The 19,865-nt window shown below is 34.4% G+C and overlaps 1 protein-coding gene across 5 annotated transcripts in view; it reads left to right on the top strand.

Moving 5' to 3' along the window:
• Positions 1 to 19,865, top strand: part of LOC149788615 (DNA-binding protein P3A2-like) — a 52,072-nt gene that overhangs the window by 5,109 nt on the left and 27,098 nt on the right. For all 5 annotated transcript variants that reach the window (XR_016424182.1, XR_016424181.1, XM_089974697.1 and 2 more), the window contains 4 exons: positions 3,670 to 3,935; positions 8,253 to 8,367; positions 12,411 to 12,546; positions 18,122 to 18,274. Coding sequence is in view for 3 of the 5 variants with exons in the window: in XM_089974697.1 (XP_089830823.1) it covers positions 3,734 to 3,935; positions 8,253 to 8,367; positions 12,411 to 12,546; positions 18,122 to 18,274 (606 nt within the window). In the remaining 2 variants the exon portion in view is untranslated. The remainder of the gene's footprint in view (positions 1 to 3,669; positions 3,936 to 8,252; positions 8,368 to 12,410; positions 12,547 to 18,121; positions 18,275 to 19,865) is intronic.

Genomic DNA, 19,865 nt, shown 5'->3' with positions numbered 1-19,865 from the left:
ATATTTTATTACATATTACCCATCATACTTTATCACATCTTACCCATCATACTTTATCACATATTACCCATCATACTTTATCACATCTTACCCATCATACTTTATCACATCATACTCATCATACTTTATCATATCATACTCATCATACTTTATCACATCCTACCCATCATACTTTATCACATCTTACCCATCATACTTTATCACATATTACCCATCATACTTTATCACATCTTACCCATCATACTTTATCACATCTTACCCATCATACTTTATCACATCATACTCATCATACTTTATCACATCATACTCATCATACTTTATCACATCCTACCCATCATACTTTATCACATCTTACTCATCATACTTTATCACATCATACTTTGTCCCCTCTTACCCATCTTACTTTATCACATATTTGTTACCATCTTATCCATCATACTTTATCACATCATACTTTATCCTTACTCATCATACTTATCCCATTTTGCTCATCATGCTTTATCCCATCATACTTTATCCCATCTTGCTCATCATACTTTATCCCATCTTACTAATCATACTTTATCACATCATATTCATACATTATCACATCATACTCATCATACTATATCCCATCTTACTCATCATACTTTATAACATCATACTTTATCCCATCTTACTCATCATACTTTATCATATCTTACTCATCATACTTTATCCTATCTTACTCATCATACTTTATAACATCATACTTTATCCCATCATACTCATCATACTATATCCCATCTTACTCATCATACTTTATAACATCATACTTTATCATATCTTACTCATCATACTTTATCATATCTTACTCATCATACTTTATCCTATCCTACTCATCATACTTTATCCCATCTTAGTCATCATACTTTATCCTGTCATATTCATCATACTTTATCCCATCATACTCATCATACTTTATCACATCTTACTCATCATACTTTATCACATCATACTTTATCCCCTCTTACCCATCATACTTTATCACATCATACTTTATCTTGTCTTACTCATCATACTTTATCTTGCGACAATCATTATTATTTATACCACTATACCAATCATACTTTATCACATCATACATTATCCTGTCACATTCATTATGTTTTATACCAACATACCAATCATACTTTATCGCATCACAACCATCATACTTTATCACATCACAACCATCTTACTTTATCACATCACAACCATCATGCTTTATCCTATCATACTTATCATACTTTATCCTATTGTACTCATCATACTTTAAGAAAATATTTATAAAAACTTTCTTAAATAGATTTTAAAAAACCCCAGCTGCAATACTTATTAGTATGAACCAGCATTCTTGAAAATCATTAAGTATTCCCATAAACAGGTGACATACTTTCTGAAGAAAGATCACCTTTCATTATATCATTATATTTGAAGCTTAAATTTTTTAATAAATTCATTAATGTCTTCATTTACCCGTCATTATTATTTATACCACCAATCATACTTTACAAATCTCAATATCAGTTTTACAAATATCAGATCTTTATACCATTATATCTTGAGGTTGAGAAATCTTGGGATTTTACTCACCCTTTTTTAGTTTACATTTGTATAGTTGAAAGTAAGATCATAATTTTGTGCCTGTTGGAATGTTTCAGCAACAACCAAGTTTGCACAAACTTGATTTTAAGGTATGTTTTTATTCTTGAAAATATTATGGGTTTTATAACTTGATACTCATGTATGATTCACCATTGTAAATCTGATATCAGTGGGGAAAGGAAATGCTAACGGTAATTGGAGCCTGTTTGTATTGGGACAAGGTCAGTTTTGCTTTTGATCTCCAAGCACATTCTATAAAATTTCAAGGGCAGTGATGACAGTTTTGCTATTTTATCTAAGAGCATTATCTCGGTGGGTGTGGGTGGGTTTGTTAACAGAAAGGGATGCTAAGTAAAAGCATTGAAACAAAATTTCATGAATAGTGATGACTGTTATGCCATTTTGAATGATAGCTTAATTATCGATGTGTGTGTGCTTTTTATCGATGTGTGTGTGTGTTTCTTTGTGTTAACAGAAAGGGGTGCAAAGTAAAGCAGTGATTGAGGATCAAGCAAGGACTTCTTACATTATAGTCATGCACTGACAATATAACATTTTACCATTAGTATGTGAAGGTTATACAAATGTGGTACAGACTTTCATCAGGGAAATCATTCCACATAATTTGTCTGAACAATTAAAAACAATGACTCATCCCCTAGCAGGAACTACATTGCAATCACAATCATATAGCCTCACTCTTTGGGTTTAAAAAGTCTTAAATATCCAGACTATCCTTGTTTGGGTGTACCTCACTATATTATCACTTCAATATCCAGACGATCCTTGTCTGGGTATACCTCACAATATTATCACTTCACTATCCAGACTATCCTTGTTTGGGTATACCTCACAATATTATCACTTCACTATCCAGACTATCCTTGTCTAGGTATACCTCACAATATTATCACTTCAGTATCCAGACTGTCCTTGTCTAGGTATACCTCACAATATTATCACTTCAATATCCAGACTGTCCTTGTCTGGGTATACCTCACAATATTATCACTTCAATATCCAGACTATCCTAGTCTGGATATGCCTCACAATATTATCACTTCAGTATCCAGACTATCCTTGTCTGTGTATGCCTCACAATATTATCACTTCACTATCCAGACTATCCTTGTCTAGGTATACCTCACAATATTATCACTTCAATATCCAGACTGTCCTTGTCTGGGTATACCTCACAATATTATCACTTCAATATCCAGACTATCCTAGTCTGGGTATACCTCACAATATTATCACTTCAGTATCCAGACTATCCTTGTCTGTGTATGCCTCACAATATTATCACTTCACTATCCAGACTATCCTTGTCTGGGTATACCTCACAATATTATCACTTCAGTATCCAGACTGTCCTTGTCTGGGTATACCTCACAATATTATCACTTCAGTATCCAGACTATCCTTGTCTGGGTATACCTCACAATATTATCACTTCAGTATCCAGACTGTCCTTGTCTGGGTATACCTCACAATATTATCACTTCACTATCCAGACTATCCTTGTCTAGGTATACCTCACAATATTATCACTTCAGTATCCAGACTATCCTTGTCTAGGTATACCTCACAATATTATCACTTCACTATCCAGACTATCCTTGTCTAGGTATACCTCACAATATTATCACTTCACTATCCAGACTATCCTTGTCTGGGTATACCTCACAATATTATTACTTCAGTATCCAGACTATCCTTGTCTAGGTATACCTCACAATATTATCACTTCAGTATCCAGACTGTCCTTGTCTAGGTATACCTCACAATATTATCACTTCAGTATCCAGACTGTCCTTGTCTAGGTATACCTCACAATATTATCACTTCAGTATCCAGGATATCCTTGTCTAGGTATACCTCACAATATTATCACTTCTAGACAACAATATTAAATGATATCCTGTTAGAGTGTCTACTTGATAGTCAGGAGACTTTTTGAAATCTTAGGCATACAGGTGATCATTGTATATGTACATGTGTGTCTGTCGGCCTCTGTATGTGTTTAAATCTTGTGAGGTACACTATATTTTTTTTATTTTTTAGGTTACTTTTGGGTGTCTGGAAAACTCTGCCTGATTTGTCTGGATGTATGCATATGTAAGCTGACATGAATCAAATCATAGTATCATCCGAGTCGGGCACGATTATTTCTGACACCATCTCAATGAACACCAGTCAGATCAGCCCTGAGATGATGAGTGATGGAATGAGTGATGATGATCAAAGCTCTCCAGAGAGCTCCTTTGATGCTTCTGATCTTATTGCCAGTAGAGTCACTGATGAAGTGACAGCCCAGCTTGCAGCTGCAGGTTATATACTATATATCTTGAAACCTAAAAAGTATTTTATGCGTGTATGTTTATGTATCTGTATGTGTTTGTGCATGTGTAATGTATGCTGTATCTTTGATATACCACAAGCATTACGCAAAATGTAAACAGCATACAGTGGGTGTTATATAAAAGATATAGTTTAGGTACTGTACACATTTGATTTATACCACATGTAGATATACATATACAGTGAGTGTTATATAAAAGATATAGTTTAGGTACTGTACACATTTGATTTATACCACATGTAGATATACAGTGAGTGTTATATAAAAGATATAGTTTAGGTACTGTACACATTTGATTTATACCACATGTAGATATACATATACAGTGAGTGTTATATAAAAGATATAGTTTAGGTACTGTACACATTTGATTTATACCACATGTAGATATACATATACAGTGGGTGTTATATAAAAGATATAGTTTAGGTACTGTACACATTTGATTTATACCACATGTAGATATACAGTGAGTGTTATATAAAAGATATAGTTTAGGTACTGTACACATTTGATTTATACCACATGTAGATATACATATATTTCACCAGAGCTAAGATTTACTTCAGGAAGATGTGTTTCGACAGAGAGAGCTAAGTCTTTATGTCCTTGTAGAGCATGTCTACTGAACAGTTTGGTTCGGCACTAAACTTGTTTGAAATCTTTTTATGAACTTCTATTTTCATTCATCTTGATTAAATGTTGCACAGCCAACATCCCAAACAGTGAAAGCACTGATATTTGCATTGATTGATTGATTTCTGGCAGGTATGTCCAATGATGTTGGGAACTGTACAGGGGGTGCTCACCAGTTATTATATACTTTTGAGAGAGTGACGTATATAAGGTGAAGTTGTTTGCATTTAAAACATGCACTATGGAGAGAATGTTGGCATACCTGTATGCTACATTAATGTAATGTGGATGATATTTCTTTGGATATTGTACATGATCTAAGCACTGCTAACTAAAATGACTGCTCCCTTGTGCTATATAATCAGTCTGAATTAGTCTAAGGTACACTATACATAGCAGCTATTAAAATAGGGAAAATGAATTTTGCCAGACTAGACAATACCAGCTTCTGAAAGTGCAATGAATGAATTACCAAATATATAAAATGTAAACAAAGTTATCAGCTCTTTTTTATACAATTTACCTCTAAAGTTCAGGAAGTAAAAATGACCAAGTGGAGCTAGCAGTGTTTTGAAAGGTGCATGACTGGAGTAAGGCCAAGCTGTATACTCTATAACCCATATTTCACCCATCAATCATACACCAAAATAAAGGGAATTAAAGGTTCTTTGAATTATACCTAAGATATACAAGGTCTTTTTTAAATAGCCAGTATAACCAATGAGGAAAGCTGGGGAAATTCTTTTTCTTTAAAATTCAAACCCTGTGCAAAACGTGAAACTTTAGAGCCCCACCATATGTGTGTGTGCATGCGCCACAGTGGATGAGTTGTTAGCATGCTGCACTCACAACCAAAAGGGTGTGGGTTTGAAGCCTACAATAGGACCAGCCTCAGTCATCTACCGTGTGTCTCCTTGGCAAGTTACTTTACTACAGTCGCCTTGACATTAAATTACCTACTTCTATGGCTGTGCTGTACCGAAATAAACCAGATTTGATGGATATGATCAGCTGAAATGAATATTTCATAACTTTATTCCATGCATTTGTTTGGTTATTATGTTTTCTCAATTGCTGAAACACTCACAAGGACAAGACAGAAGGCGTATGAAAGCATATTTCATGGACTTATTATAACTTTATAATTTAATGCTTGCTCCAGAGACATTGCACAGACTCTAGCACTATGTGCTTTTTAACTGTATTTTGTTTGTGTGGTCGTGTGTCAGTACATATGGGACATGGCATTGGACTCTAGTACCATATACTTTTTGACTGTATTTGGTTTGCTTGGTTGTGTGTCATGGGACATTTAGAACAAAATGTGTGGCCTAGGAAAAAAACATGGCAGCAGCAACAACAAGCTTTTATTTCACCCCTGTTTGATTGTCTGATTAGGCCAAATAAAAAAAGTATTGTGGTTGTGATTACAATTATAAAAAATTTGGTTCTATAGGTGGGTACAAATGTTTTTTTTTTTTTTTTTATTAATTTAAGCTAGAAAAAAAAAAGCATCATTTGCATCCTGAATTTAACTTTGATTAACCCTTTACCTCATAGAGCATAGTTACAAAGTGCAGAGCACTATAAATAGAACACCTGTTAACTATTCGACTCTACACGCATAGGCCTGCCTGTGAACTGTTAAGCAATGTTATGTTTAACAGCAATTTTAACCATTTTACATTTTTGGTACACATCTATAATATGTGGAAAAATTTAAGAGTAAAGTCTGATTGTTATAGCTGTGTAATTATTTTTCACGGAAGAATTTTTTATGTGCTTTAAAATCTTGAGAGAACTCATTCACCACCATGTCAGTGAGGCCACGTGACCAACCGTAGCTGCCATTTCCCATACTCAAAATTTGCATGTTTTTCATCTGCGTCTACATCACTAAGTCATTTGAATTTGATAATTTATAAAAACTAATTGCTGCCTACATCAATATCAGAGCCTTTACCTAAATTATTGAATCTTTCATAGTTGTGATTCTAATTGTGAAAACTTCGTAAGTACTGAATGAAATCCTGCCTGTGAACTGTTAAGCAATGTATTGTATGTTACGTTTAATAGCAACTTTAACCATTTTACATTTTTGGTACACATCTATTATATGTGGAAAAACTTAAGAGTAAAGTCCGATTATTATAGCTGTGTAATTATTTTTCACGGAAGAAATTTTTATGTGCTTTAAAATCTTGAGAGAACTCGTTCACCGTCATGTCAGTGACGCCGCATGACCAACCGTAGCTGCCATTTCCCATACTCAAAATTTACATGTTTTTCATATGCATCTACATCACTAAGTCATCTGAATTTGATAATTTATAAAAACTAATTGCTGCCTACATCAGTATCAGAGCCTTTACCTAAGTTATTGAATCTTTCATAGTTGTGATTCTAATCATGAAAACTTAGTAAGTACTGAATGAAATCCGTGACTGCCATGTTGGAGAGTGGAGATTACAACCCAGTTACTTTGAATAGCAGATATTGACCAGTGCATAAACAGCGACCATGTGATCTGACGTAATTGTCATTCGCAGAAATGAATGTAGTATCTAATAGGTGGGTTTTCCCCGAAGGTGGTGCTACGAAAACTAGCTCAAAATGGCTGATGTTTACAGCATGCGTCAAAAGGTGTTTCTATGTGAATGGAGTAGAGGTGTCAAAAGGCGCTTCCATGCGAATGGAGTAGAGGCGTCCAAAGACGCTTGCATGAGGTAAAGGGTTAAAGTTACCTCCCTTTGTTTTGTTTTTTGGTCTTTTTTTCTTTTTATCCATTACCCCTGCCACTACCCCCCAGTATCAGTTGCATGTATAAAGTTATCTTTTCATGCCTAGTAGAGCTGTCAATGGTTGCTATGGTACCCGCCCATTCATAATTACCTGGTTAATAAAATGAGCTATAGGGTACCCAAACGTTGTTTCCATGTTCAGATCAAAGATTGCATCTAGTGACATCAGGAGTGAGCGAGACACAGAATAATTAGTACAGTTTGAGGCTTGTGTCGTGCAACTATTGGCAGCTCAAGATCAAGAATGAGAAATTCCATGGTGTGGCTTATTTCATGTTAACTAGCTATTCTAAAATGTTAATGTTTTCATTTGTTACTTGACCACTTTATTAAATGTTTATTGCAATAATGTAAGTGTACAGTGCAGATGACTAACTTATGGTGGCAAAACTGTCAAAACAAATTAAATTACATCATTTTGTTTAACTCTTCTAGTGCATTTTGTACTGCTACTTTCCTTTGTCTCTTTACAATATTGCATGTCCCCCAGACTTTGATGGTGGAGGACAGCCTTCCCTGACTTATGTTTCAACATCTAATTTGTCAATCAGTTTGTTATTCTTTATCACAGCTGTCATTTTTTGATGATCATGGTGAATCATGATTTATTATGCAACCTATTATTCACTTGATTGAGGGCCAGTCAACGTATCCTATGCTAAAGCTGCCAGTGTCCCATTTTTCCCATATTTGTCATGTAGTTTAGACCTGAATACAGGAGTACATTTTGGGGGGTTAAAAATTGTTTTTTTTTTAAATAAAAAAAATTAAATTAAAGATTTCCTTGTAAAACGAGAAAACATTACATACTGACAATAGTATCATTTATTGGTGCTTTGGGTTTTCAGGAACTGTGGGTATGGCTGCTGCAGCTGCTATTGCATCCAGCAGGAAGAAAAAGAGACCCCATCAATTTGAGAAGAACCCTTCCATTAGAAAACGACAACAAACCAGACTTTTGAGGTCTTAGAAATTTGTTGTGAGATGAAGATTTACATACATTATCTGAAATCTCTGTTTTATATTGCCTTAAATCTTAGCAATCCTTTTTACTTTCCTTCCTATCTTTATAAAAGAAATATATTTTTGAACATCAGTTTTCGTTCTTCTTTTAAGAATTCAATAGCATCTTATTTTGTATTACTTGTTATACTGTTATTTGTTTAGATAAGGTACTGTGCAATAGTAGAAAAATCAGTTAAATAGGTATGTAAACTTGTCTGACACTTTCAATTACAAAGTATTGTGGGTAATTAGGTGTACTGTGTATGGGACTATAGGTGTTGAATAATTTTGATTATGGCAGTCTTCAGGGCAGTTGCAGTAATTTTCCAGGCAACCAGAAAAATCTGCTGAGCAACCAGATTTTCAGAGTTGGTTGCCCGGGGACAACAATGGATTTAAAAAAAAAATTCTTCTCCTCCATTGTACCAATGTCCTTCTGTTTCATGTGTCTGTAAGTTCCAGACATCATACATTTTGTCTCTTATTATTAAATTTTCAATGACTTTATTCATTTAAAGCAAATTGAATATGCTATTTCATATTAATTAGATGCACATCAAGTTAGTTTTACCTATTTTTTTTATAAAAGTGAGACTGAATTATGACCTTTGTTTTGACTTTAAGTTGTCGTGAATTTTTTTTATCTTCAGTAACTTTTGACAGACTTCATTGATTGAAACCAAATTTGGTATGTCGTTTAATAGTCACACCAAATTTGTTTTAAGTAATGATTCATGTTTAACTTGCTAGTTTTGCCCACATGGTGAATTTTGATTGTACTTGGAACATTTTATAGAAATGCATTGAACTGAACCCAGTTGAGAAGGGCCTTAATTTTGAAAACACCCAGTTTTTACCTTTTTCCATCAAAATGTCAGTCCTGTTGACTCATGTTTTAGGTTTTTCACTTACAGTTCCAATATTCTTTGGGGCCCCAAGTGGCCGAGTGGTCTAAAGCACTTTCTGTTATGGATCACTGCCATCTCACCTCTGTCTGCGTGGGTTCGAGTCTAGGATTTGGGTAACATGGGTGTGTGAGAGAGCTTGCCAGTAGCTTCTCGTGGGTCATAGTTCTTCCCGGGGTTTTCCCTGGTACTTCTTCCACCATTAATACTGGCTGCCATGCATAGCCTATCATGTGCTGAAATATGGCGTTAAACAACACAACAACAACAACAACCAATATTCTATATAAGTGGGTATTTCACCAGAAAACCTCAATGACGTAGAAGTTATTCAAAGAAAGGAGTTGATTGTAACTGGTCCAGGCAACCACCATACAGTCATTTTGGATTGTTTCTGAGGAACATGAATATTACAGCCATTACGTTGGGGTCTGTGCACTTAAGGAAGGGTTTTGATAACATATCTAGTTTGTATAATCCATATTATCCACAGACACTTGTCTGCTATTGTAAAAGATGAAGGGATAACCAAGAAACAGACATTGTGGACAGAGTTCCTAATAATGAAATGTTATGCCAACTCATTTAACACTGAACATAAATTAATTAAACTGTAATGATTAAGTGTAGCAGTGAAGTACAATAAGCATTAAATGGGTTCACATCGATGAGCATTACATTGTTATATCACGAAAAGAATATCGTTTATTGTCATAGATTTTCTGACCCTAATCCCCTAATTATGTCATAAAAATCATTACAAACCAGTTCAAAGTGATAAAAGACCTAGTCACCTAGTAAAAGTATAAATTCATCTGAACATAAGAATGCATTATTCACATATACAATGGAGGCACAGTAACAATTGGTTTGTTACAAAAACAGGGAATGGAAAATGCAGAGAGCTGACAGATATCATGTACTTCCATTTTATATGCAAATGATATTCCAAGTGGTTGCATGAGCAGTATGCTGAAGTCAGCAACAAGTGTTTTTTTCAGAAAGCAACTTATAATTTGTCTGCTTTTCTTTTTTAACAAAAAATTTCCATAATTTGCTGGTATTTATATTGAAAGAAAATGTTTTCCCCTCCATTCCAATACATTTTTATGATGGTTATATTATGAATGATAAAGTCATGGTGTAAATTTCTTTGTAGATTCAACATTCATCTTTTGTGTTTCTTGTTTCTAAAACGTTTGCTTAAATGTCCAAATCAGTTATACCAGTCTACTCTCACATCTTTTGCCAATAAAGTTATATTTTTTTTTCTTATATTGATAGTGAAATATAGAAGCAGTGTTGTATACAAACTATGAATGGGCTTCTATGGCCATTCAACAAATTCACCTTCAGATCAAAACCTCATCTGCAGAGCAATATAATACTTGTGATATTTTCATATTTTTATGTCTAGGTAGGGTTTTTTCCAGTCCCCCTTGTTTGGTATTCTCTGCTTGTAGTCTATTCTTTGATGAATCTCTTAGAACAAGGGCATTAATCCCACAAAATGCATACTAGGCCATTTGGCTCTAAATAACGGTTGTCAGTTGTTGAATTTTTCAACTATTGACCTTATTGAGTTTAACTCTACTGAAAATCACTGCCACTGATTTGACACAAATTAGGTTGGGTACTGGACAAAAATTGTATGTGTCTGCCAGACTCCCATATTGCAGTTTTAATGTATCCAAAATAAAAAATTCTGCACACATGTACATGAATTGTCGCTTTGCTAAGAACAATTCCTCTATCTGCTCCTCTCTTTAGATTTCCAGGCTTACTCCATACATTTTTATTTGAAAAAGTTTATTGAGTAAATTATACTAAAACTGCCCAACCAATATAATACTTACAATTTCAGTAACTACTTCTCCTCCAGTATATCTTGTACAAGGTCATATCTTGGGACAATTCTTTAATTAAATCCACTTTTGGTTATATTTTAATGCCATATATGTATCATATGTATTCTAATTAATTAAATTTTTAGTTTTTATCTAAAGTTGAAATGTTTGATAGAATTGGAACATAGTAACTTGTTTTATGTTATGTGTATTATGTTGTTTTAATTAATGAAATTTAGTTTTTAGTTTTTACCAAAAGTTGAAATGTTTGGTAAAATTGGAACATAGAAACTTATTTTAAATTGGGTGTATTATGTTGTGGTATTATTGATCTATTATTGTTATTATTATATTTTGGTGTTATCAATTCATTTGTCTGTCCATCCAGGAATCAGTCAACATTTGCTTGGCCAGTTCGTAATCTTGTTATGGTTGGAGAGATTTTCAAGCCGATGTATACATAATGACTAGACAGTGTGTTGCATACTCCCACATACACACATGCATTGAGGTCAAGTCCACAGCATGAAAAATGTCATTATGGCAAAGCAAAACTGTAATTCTGTGACTTGCATACATGTTCTTGTACCACTGAAGATATTTAAACTAAAACTTTGCCTAATGATATATCATGACTGGTCAGTGTATCATATACCATATTCATGACCCCTTGCTCATGGTCAACCAGTTCTGTTACTTGCATCCATGTATGGAGTTTAACTTTAATTTGTAATGTGATTTCATTTCTACAATGGGTTTAACATACAATATCCACACCCTGCCTCAAGAACAAGGTTATGGCAAGGGAAATTACTACTCATAACCTTTATTCATGTATAGTTACAACTTTTGAATCCATGGACATATGAAGCCTGTAATATTTCTTTTCATGACAGTCTTTTGTTTTCACAATGATACCCTTGATCTCAAAGTCAAGGTAACAGCAGGGGATAATATAAGTGAGTGGTTTGTCTCCTTATCCAAGCTGTCACTTTTAACTCTAACAGATATTTTGATGTAGCCTTACCTATGTCCAGACCTTCTGACATCAGTCAAGTCTAAAGTCCAAAAATCATTGTAACTAATAAGGAAAAGGTCATGAAATAGATCTATCATATGTTGACTGCAGTACTTATTTTAAAGATGGCTTGAAAATCTTATTAAAGGCATCATATAACCCAGGGTCTAACAATGTATTCATTTTTTATTATTATCTGGTATTAATATAAGCACTTTTTACATGTTGTAGGAAACTCAAGGTCACTATAGAGGAGTATACCACTCGTGTAGGACAGCAGGCCATAGTACTGTGTTGTACACCTGGAAGGATTTCTCATTCTGCCAACACATTCAAAGTTTTCGGGTCACAACCTCTGGAACATGTTGTATGTAGCACGTAATTAAAGTTTCATTGTTTTTTTTTTTAATTCCAGCAATAAGTGTCGTCTATAAATTTTCAGTTATAACCATGCACACTGCATTGATATTGAGACAAATTAGTGTTGTTGAGTCTGGGACTGCCTAATTAGTGAAATTCTTGCCTGTGTTTACATAAACTTACTACTTTCATATATGTGTAACACTACAAAATAAGTTCTGCTTTAAAACCCATTAAATCATGTCTTAATTGACATAGCTGATGGTTGTGGCCAGTATATTTAGAGTTTTTCCCATCATTCTTTTAGACTATTGGCATATTTAGGAATTCCAGTATAGTTGGTAATAATTGAGAAATCTTAAAATTCAGTGACAATAAATCAGCTTGAAGCTTGTTTGTATCTCTACTGGTCATAGACCAAAAGAGCAAATGGGATGGAATGTTTTCTTTTATCTGTTAGCACAAGTTTTTTTATCACTATTCCAAATGCATGCGCATTTATTCTTTGGTCTAGTTGTTCTAAATAAAGACATCCAATATGGTCACCACAGGAATCATTGAAAACCTTGTTATTGGTACTTTTCCTGAATGGATGGTGATATCAGCATGGGTTTTCACTAAATGACATTACATCTAGCTGGTCCATTATAACATTGATGCTGATTTGACATCCAGTATGGGTGAAATGGCAGTCATATTAAAAATCTTGTTATTACATCTCTCCTTGAACAGAAAGTCATATTGAAATGGGGTTTTCACCAGAAGACATGTTATGATGTCCAATTGGTGTCAGTTGAAAATAGTTCTGATCTCATCTCAGCAGCCATCTAGAAAATCTTGTTACCGTATTTACCATATATGTTGGGACACCGTTTTTGTGGGACACCATAAATTAATTTTAAAAGTAATTTTTTTGTGCACTGTATGTTCTGGGACACCGTTTTTTTCGAGTCGTAAGTTGTGGGACACCATTTAAATCATTCGAAAATTACATGTCGGAAATTGCACTCCAACTGAAATTTTATTTTAAAAAATATAAAACTGTATACTTGACATAAAACTCTTCAATCCACTGCAGCAGTGTCTCATAAACACAACCCTTCTCCTGCACACGTACGATCTATTCATTTGGTACATGAATATATATTTAGCTTTCTCATACCGTGAAAAAATGTTAGAGACAACACACCACCTGAAGCAGAAACTGCAAGGACAAAAGTCAGATATTTTCAAATCTGCACTAGTCTTGCTAATTCTCACACTTTTGATGCCCATCTTACAGTCAGTCCATCCAGGAGTGCAATCAAAGTACACTAGAGTTTTATCCATGTTAATGATCATATTGTCGGCGAAATGATCTATTCATCACGTGATTTTACTTTGATCCAAATCTTCTGGATGATGCTGGGTCATCGATGTTCGCACACGAAGCATTATATTGTAAACTTTAAAAACTGTTCCATTGTTTCACTTTATTTTAAAAAATGTTGTGAATACTGGTGAAAAGAAACCCAAGTTAGCTTCCATATTTCGGCCGCCTTTGTTTATTCGAAGCTAAAAGATAAAAAAATCGGCACACGTAAAAGAATCCAAGTCGGCTTCTGAGGTCAGCTTGCTTTGCAATAAAATAATCTTTGTATTGATATACTTTTAAAAAAATTCGGCTTCTGAGTCCAAAGTCAGCTTCCGGCGTCGGCTTGCTTTGTGATAAAAATAACCTTTGTCTTTGATGTCCTGTCGGTAAGTTCAAAGAAGAAGTTTACTGTTGGCTGCCAGCTGTGTTTATTTACCACCAGGGCTTCTATGTGCTTGGCCTTTTTTATAGTAATTATTACAAAGGTGCACTGATGTCTGCGGATAAATAGTAATGATACTTTTGTTACCCGCGCCGGCAAAAAGATCTTCACTTGCACTCAAGTGAAGGTGTTTTTAAATAATGATTTTTTTTGCGAGATACTGTCATACAGTAGACCTGGATAAAAATTATTCTTGGCTATTTTGAACCTAACACCATGCCATGCGTGAATGGCAGTTTTCTTTAATATATTGGTTGATTATTTCCCTCTCGTTTGCGAATTCATCGACATATGTGCACAAAGCACTATACTGCGTCAAAATTTGGTCGATTGTTTCAATTTATTTTCAAAATTACCATGAATATAATTGAAAAGGAACCCAAGTTTGCTTCCATATCTCTTACCTGTCTTTGTATATTATATACATATAAATCGGCTCACTTCACAAAATCCAGTCAGCTTCCAACGTCGGCTTGCTTTGCAATAAAATAACCTTTGTATTGATATCCTTTACCAAAAACAAAAAAAAAGTAACCAAAGTCGGCTTCTGTGATTGGCTTGCTTTGTAATAAAAATCACCTTTTGTCTTTGATGTCCTGTCGGTAGGTTCAAAGAAGGAGTTAACTAATTGCTTGCCAATCGTGTTTATTCACCACCAGGGCTTCTATGTTCTATGTGTTTGGCATCTGTGGTTACAATTAATACAATGTATCATTGACGTCTGCGGGTAAATAGTAAGGATAATTCTGTAACCCAAGCTGGTGAAAAGATTGTCAGTTACACTTAAGTGAATGTGTTTTCAAATGATCATTTTTATTTGCGACATACTGTCATACAGTAGACCTGGATATAATTCAATCTTGATTATTTTGCACCCAACACCGTGTCATGAGTGAATAGCGTCTTCAAGATATCGGTTGACTATTTCCCTATTGTTTGTGATTTTGTTGGCTCCAGTCTTCAGTTGGATAACATGTTCAAACTTTGGAGCTCAACCACACACAATAGCTTCTCAATGTTCATGTGAACAACGTGGTGTGTGGTATCAGACATAATTGATACATGCTACTGTATGGAATCCTACGCTTACAGATTTTGTTGAAATATTTTATTCTTAAATGCTCATGTTGAAAAAAGGAATAAATGATAACAACACAGGTTAGTTTCTTTTTTTTTATTATCAATTCAACGTTTTGTTTATCTATTGTATTGCAACGTGCAGTGGGGTGGGGTGGGGGAGGCACAAATGCAATACAATTTTATTTCATTTCTTAAGTCTTGGGACATATGACCAAAGTGAAAAAATGTTTCACCATAAGTTCTGGGACAGGGAAAAAAATAATTATTTTATCGTGTGCCAACATATGCGGTAAATACGGTATTATTACTTCTTCTCAGTTGAAAGTCATCTATCTTGAGAATATTGTCATCTCAGAGCCGCTCCAAATAGATGGCTATATCCAGAGATGCTGCCAGGGTGCATGATTGCACAAATTGTGCAAATGTTTGTGCAAATTTGCACACTCGAAGAACAGTGATGCACAAGAACTTGCGCAAATTAGTTTAAAGTCACACATATGAAAAAATACTCTGTGCAGTATATAATTTGAGCTTAGCAGTTCACCTTTAAAGTGCTTGTCATGGCATCAGTCCCAGCAGTAGAGATAAGTATCACATCTTTTGTTGCAACATCTTTTTTTTCTTCAGGTAGGCAACTATTTACACATCTGGGTTCTTTGGCTTGACTTTAATGGTTGTTAAACTAAAATGATTGGCACATTGGGCCCTGGAACAAACAAAGTAGAGTGCAATTTTCATTTATTGTCTTAAACAGTTTATCCCATTGGGCTTGTGTGCTACATAACTTGGTAGGTAAATTAAGGTAAATTGATTAAATAAGAATCTAAAAGTGAAATTAAGAAGTAAAAGATCTTTATTTGATTAAAATACCTGTATGTACATGTGGGCTATAGCATCGGCAGACTAAACCGTAATACAGCATTATGGAACAGATAAGAAATCTGGCATAGTAGTCAGTAAAGCACTGATTCAAGAAAGTGAAACTTTGGCAAATTTTATATTGGTGAAAAATGTTGTTTTGGAGCAGAAGTATCCAAAGGACAATAGACTGTAGAATTGTACATAACAGACATAAAAAATCAGTTTTCTCAACTTGTTCATGTTTACTATGTAAATGCCCCTTCAGAGAGCAGACAGTGAAAAGGGGTTCTCAGTAGAGAACACTATTCTTGCACAGATAAGGAATAGATTAATGCTTATGCAAGTAGAGGCTATATCTTTTCAGGGTTTTCATTTTAAAAGAGCTCAGAATAATAGAGTGGAGCAGGAAGAGAGACATATATTGAAGTGTACATCCAATATGGCTGCCATGACATCTGTCATAAAAATCTTGTTTTCATTGCTCTTCCAGTATGGATAATCATCATGACATTGGGTTTTACCAAAAGACTAATAATAATCAATAGTTAGTCTGATATGAATATGGTAGCAAACTGGCATCCAGTATTTGTACTATAGCCACTAATTTGAAAATCTTGTTATCACTGATGAATATCAGAGATGGTTCAACACTCAACATTTACAAGGAGGAAATGATCATATCTTGAATTTCACAAATTCCTTTTGCCCAGTGGAGCATCATTCCTTTTGAGGGACTCGTGTTTTGTTAGCTAGTCCAAATAAACATTGTTGAAGGACAAATTCAAGCATGTCAGAAATAATGTGTACATTATAGCCAGTTCTAAACTGATGACAAATACAGACATTGTACAAAGTTGCTTCTGGATTGCAGGAATATGGGATCTCCATAATTTCATGACCTTGGAGCAAACAAAACCACAAGTTGTGCCTGCAACATTTCCTTCTGGTTCAAATTTGGTGTATTTTGATTGATCCATTGTGTAAGGATGTGTATACTGGATTTTTGCAGATATGTTGATCAGAAACTTCATCTTGTACACATGTCAAGGCCAACTGACTTCAAAAGAGATATGATTTATAATATGTAGGGTGTGTGGGTGGGAATCAAAAATGGGTTCAAGTAATCCTGCAGTCTGATTGGATAAGGCATACATTGCCCCATTTATGCCATACTATCTTCATTGAACAACTGTAAATAGAAAAAGTTTGAAAGAATTGGAAGTCAATTTTGTATATATTTTTTTTACAAGATATCACAAAGAACAATTTGTGGACAGTAGAAATTCTGTCTCTTTCTGAGGATGGCAGATATTCCTTGCCAGATCACGCATCTGGATTTGAGACTGGGGAAGAATGTTGCAGTTCTGTAGCAGCTGAGACTGCACTAACATTGAGAAGAATTGAAGTATGATCATCTGTTTCAAACAGTGTGGACAGAGAAACATCAATTCCCATCAAAAAAGTAATAAAGGAATAATTTGTGATGTATGTGTCAAACATAACAAGAATAATGCATTCATTACAGATGTACAAATTACCAAACTTATACTATTGAAATATAATTAAATAATGTCATATGTGTAAGGAAGCGAGCAACATAATATCACAGAGATAGACAATAAGCATAGATGAATTTTTATTATGCATGTTTTTGACCCTATGTCCTGAAATAATTTGCCAACTTATCAGCAGGTTTGGCACTCTATAAAGTTTAGGTTGTGGGGGAGTTTGCTCCTTTTTGTTAAATGATAGAAGCAATACCATCTACAGCTTAAAACACTAACTTTATTGTTCTGCCCTATATTTCCAACATTTTTTTTATGTACATTTTGTTTCTTTTTTCAGATTCGTAACTGTAAGGGAATTATCATGCAAGACTTAGAGGCATCTCTAGCAGAGCATGTTTCGCCCCATAATGGTGGAGGAGATAGCAATGTGTATGACCTTCCTCAGCTGGCATTAGATGGAATTCCAACTCCAGTTGATAAAATGACACAGGTCTTAAATCGTGGAGGGAGAGTGAAAATCAAATTACATGTGTGATTTATTTAGAAAATGTGAAATAATATTGATTACCGCCATCTTACTTACAAAATATTTAAAAATGAGTCCTTCATCTGTGAATCCTTGAATGGACATGACAGTTTACATTCGAATCAGTAGAGACCTTTGCTTTTTACCAAAATTCTCATTTGTATTTATTGTTTTCAGTTATAATATTTTTACATTGTGAAAACTTGGAGTTCCAGTATTCAATACAAGTGGATATTTCACCAGAAAAGCTCATTGGCATAGAAGATATTCAAAGAAAGGAGTTGACTGTTACTAGTCCAGGCATTTAGCGTAGTAGATATTAAAATGAAGGAGTTGATTGTGACTGGCCAAGGCATTTAGCATAGTAGATATTAAAGGAAAGGAGTTTATTGTAACTGGGCCAGGCCTTTAGTGTAGTAGATATTAAAATAAAGGAGTTGATTGTGACTGGTCCAGGCATTTAGCATAGTAGATATTAAAATAAAGGAGTTGATTGTAACTGGTCCAGGCCTTTAGCATAGTAGATATTAAAAGAAAGGAGTTGATTGTGACTGGTCCAGGCATTTAGCATATTAGATATAAAAAGAAAGGAGTTGATTGTAACTGGTCTTGCCTTTAGCATAGTAGATACTAAAAGAAAGGAGTTGATTGTAACTGGTCTTGTCTTTAACATAGTAGATATTAAAAGAAAGGAGTTGATTGTAACTGGTTCAGGCCGTTAGCATAGTAGATATAAAAAGAAAGGAGTTGATTGTAACTGGTTCAGGCCTTTGGCATAGAAGATATTCAAAGAAAGAAGTTGACTGTACCTAGTTCGTGCCCTTGACATATTAGATCTTAGAAGAAAGGAGTTGATCCTAACTGGTCCAGGCATTTAGCATAGTGGATATTTAAATAAAGGAGTTGATTGTAATTGGTTCTGGCCTTTAGCATAGTATATATTAAAATAAAGGAGTTGATTGTAACTGGTCCAGGCATTTAGCATAGTAGATATTAAAAGAAAGGAGTTGATTGTTACTGGTTCAGGCCTTTAGTATAGTAGATATTAAAAGAAAGGAGTTGATTGTTACTGGTTCAGGCCTTTAGTATAGTAGATATTAAAAGAAAGGAGTTGATTGTTACTGGTTCAGGCATTTAGCATAGTAGATATTAAAAGAACTGAGTTGATTGTTACTGGTTCAGGCCTTTAGCATAGTAGATATTAAAAGAAAGGAGTTGATTGTTACTTGTTCAGGCCTTTAGTATTGTAGATATTAAAAGAAAGGAGTTGATTGTTACTGGTTCAGGCCTTTAGTATAGTAGATATTAAAAGAAAGGAGTTGATTGTTACTGGTTCAGGCCTTTAGTATAGTAGATATTAAAAGAAAGGAGTTGATTGTTACTGGTTCAGGCCTTTAGTATAGTAGATATTAAAAGAAAAGGAGTTGATTGTTACTGGTTCAGGTCTTTAGTATAGTAGATATTAAAAGAAAGGAGTTGATTGTTACTGGTTCAGGCCTTTAGTATAGTAGATATTAAAAGAAAGGAGTTGATTGTTACTGGTTCAGGCCTTTAG

This window comes from Sinohyriopsis cumingii, chromosome 11 (genome assembly GCF_028554795.1).
Source record: "Sinohyriopsis cumingii isolate HCF-2022 chromosome 11, ASM2855479v2, whole genome shotgun sequence".
NCBI classification, from domain to species: Eukaryota; Metazoa; Mollusca; class Bivalvia; order Unionida; family Unionidae; genus Sinohyriopsis; species Sinohyriopsis cumingii.
Note: the sequence above shows the minus strand (reverse complement) of the source record. Positions and strands in the feature narration are given on the sequence as shown.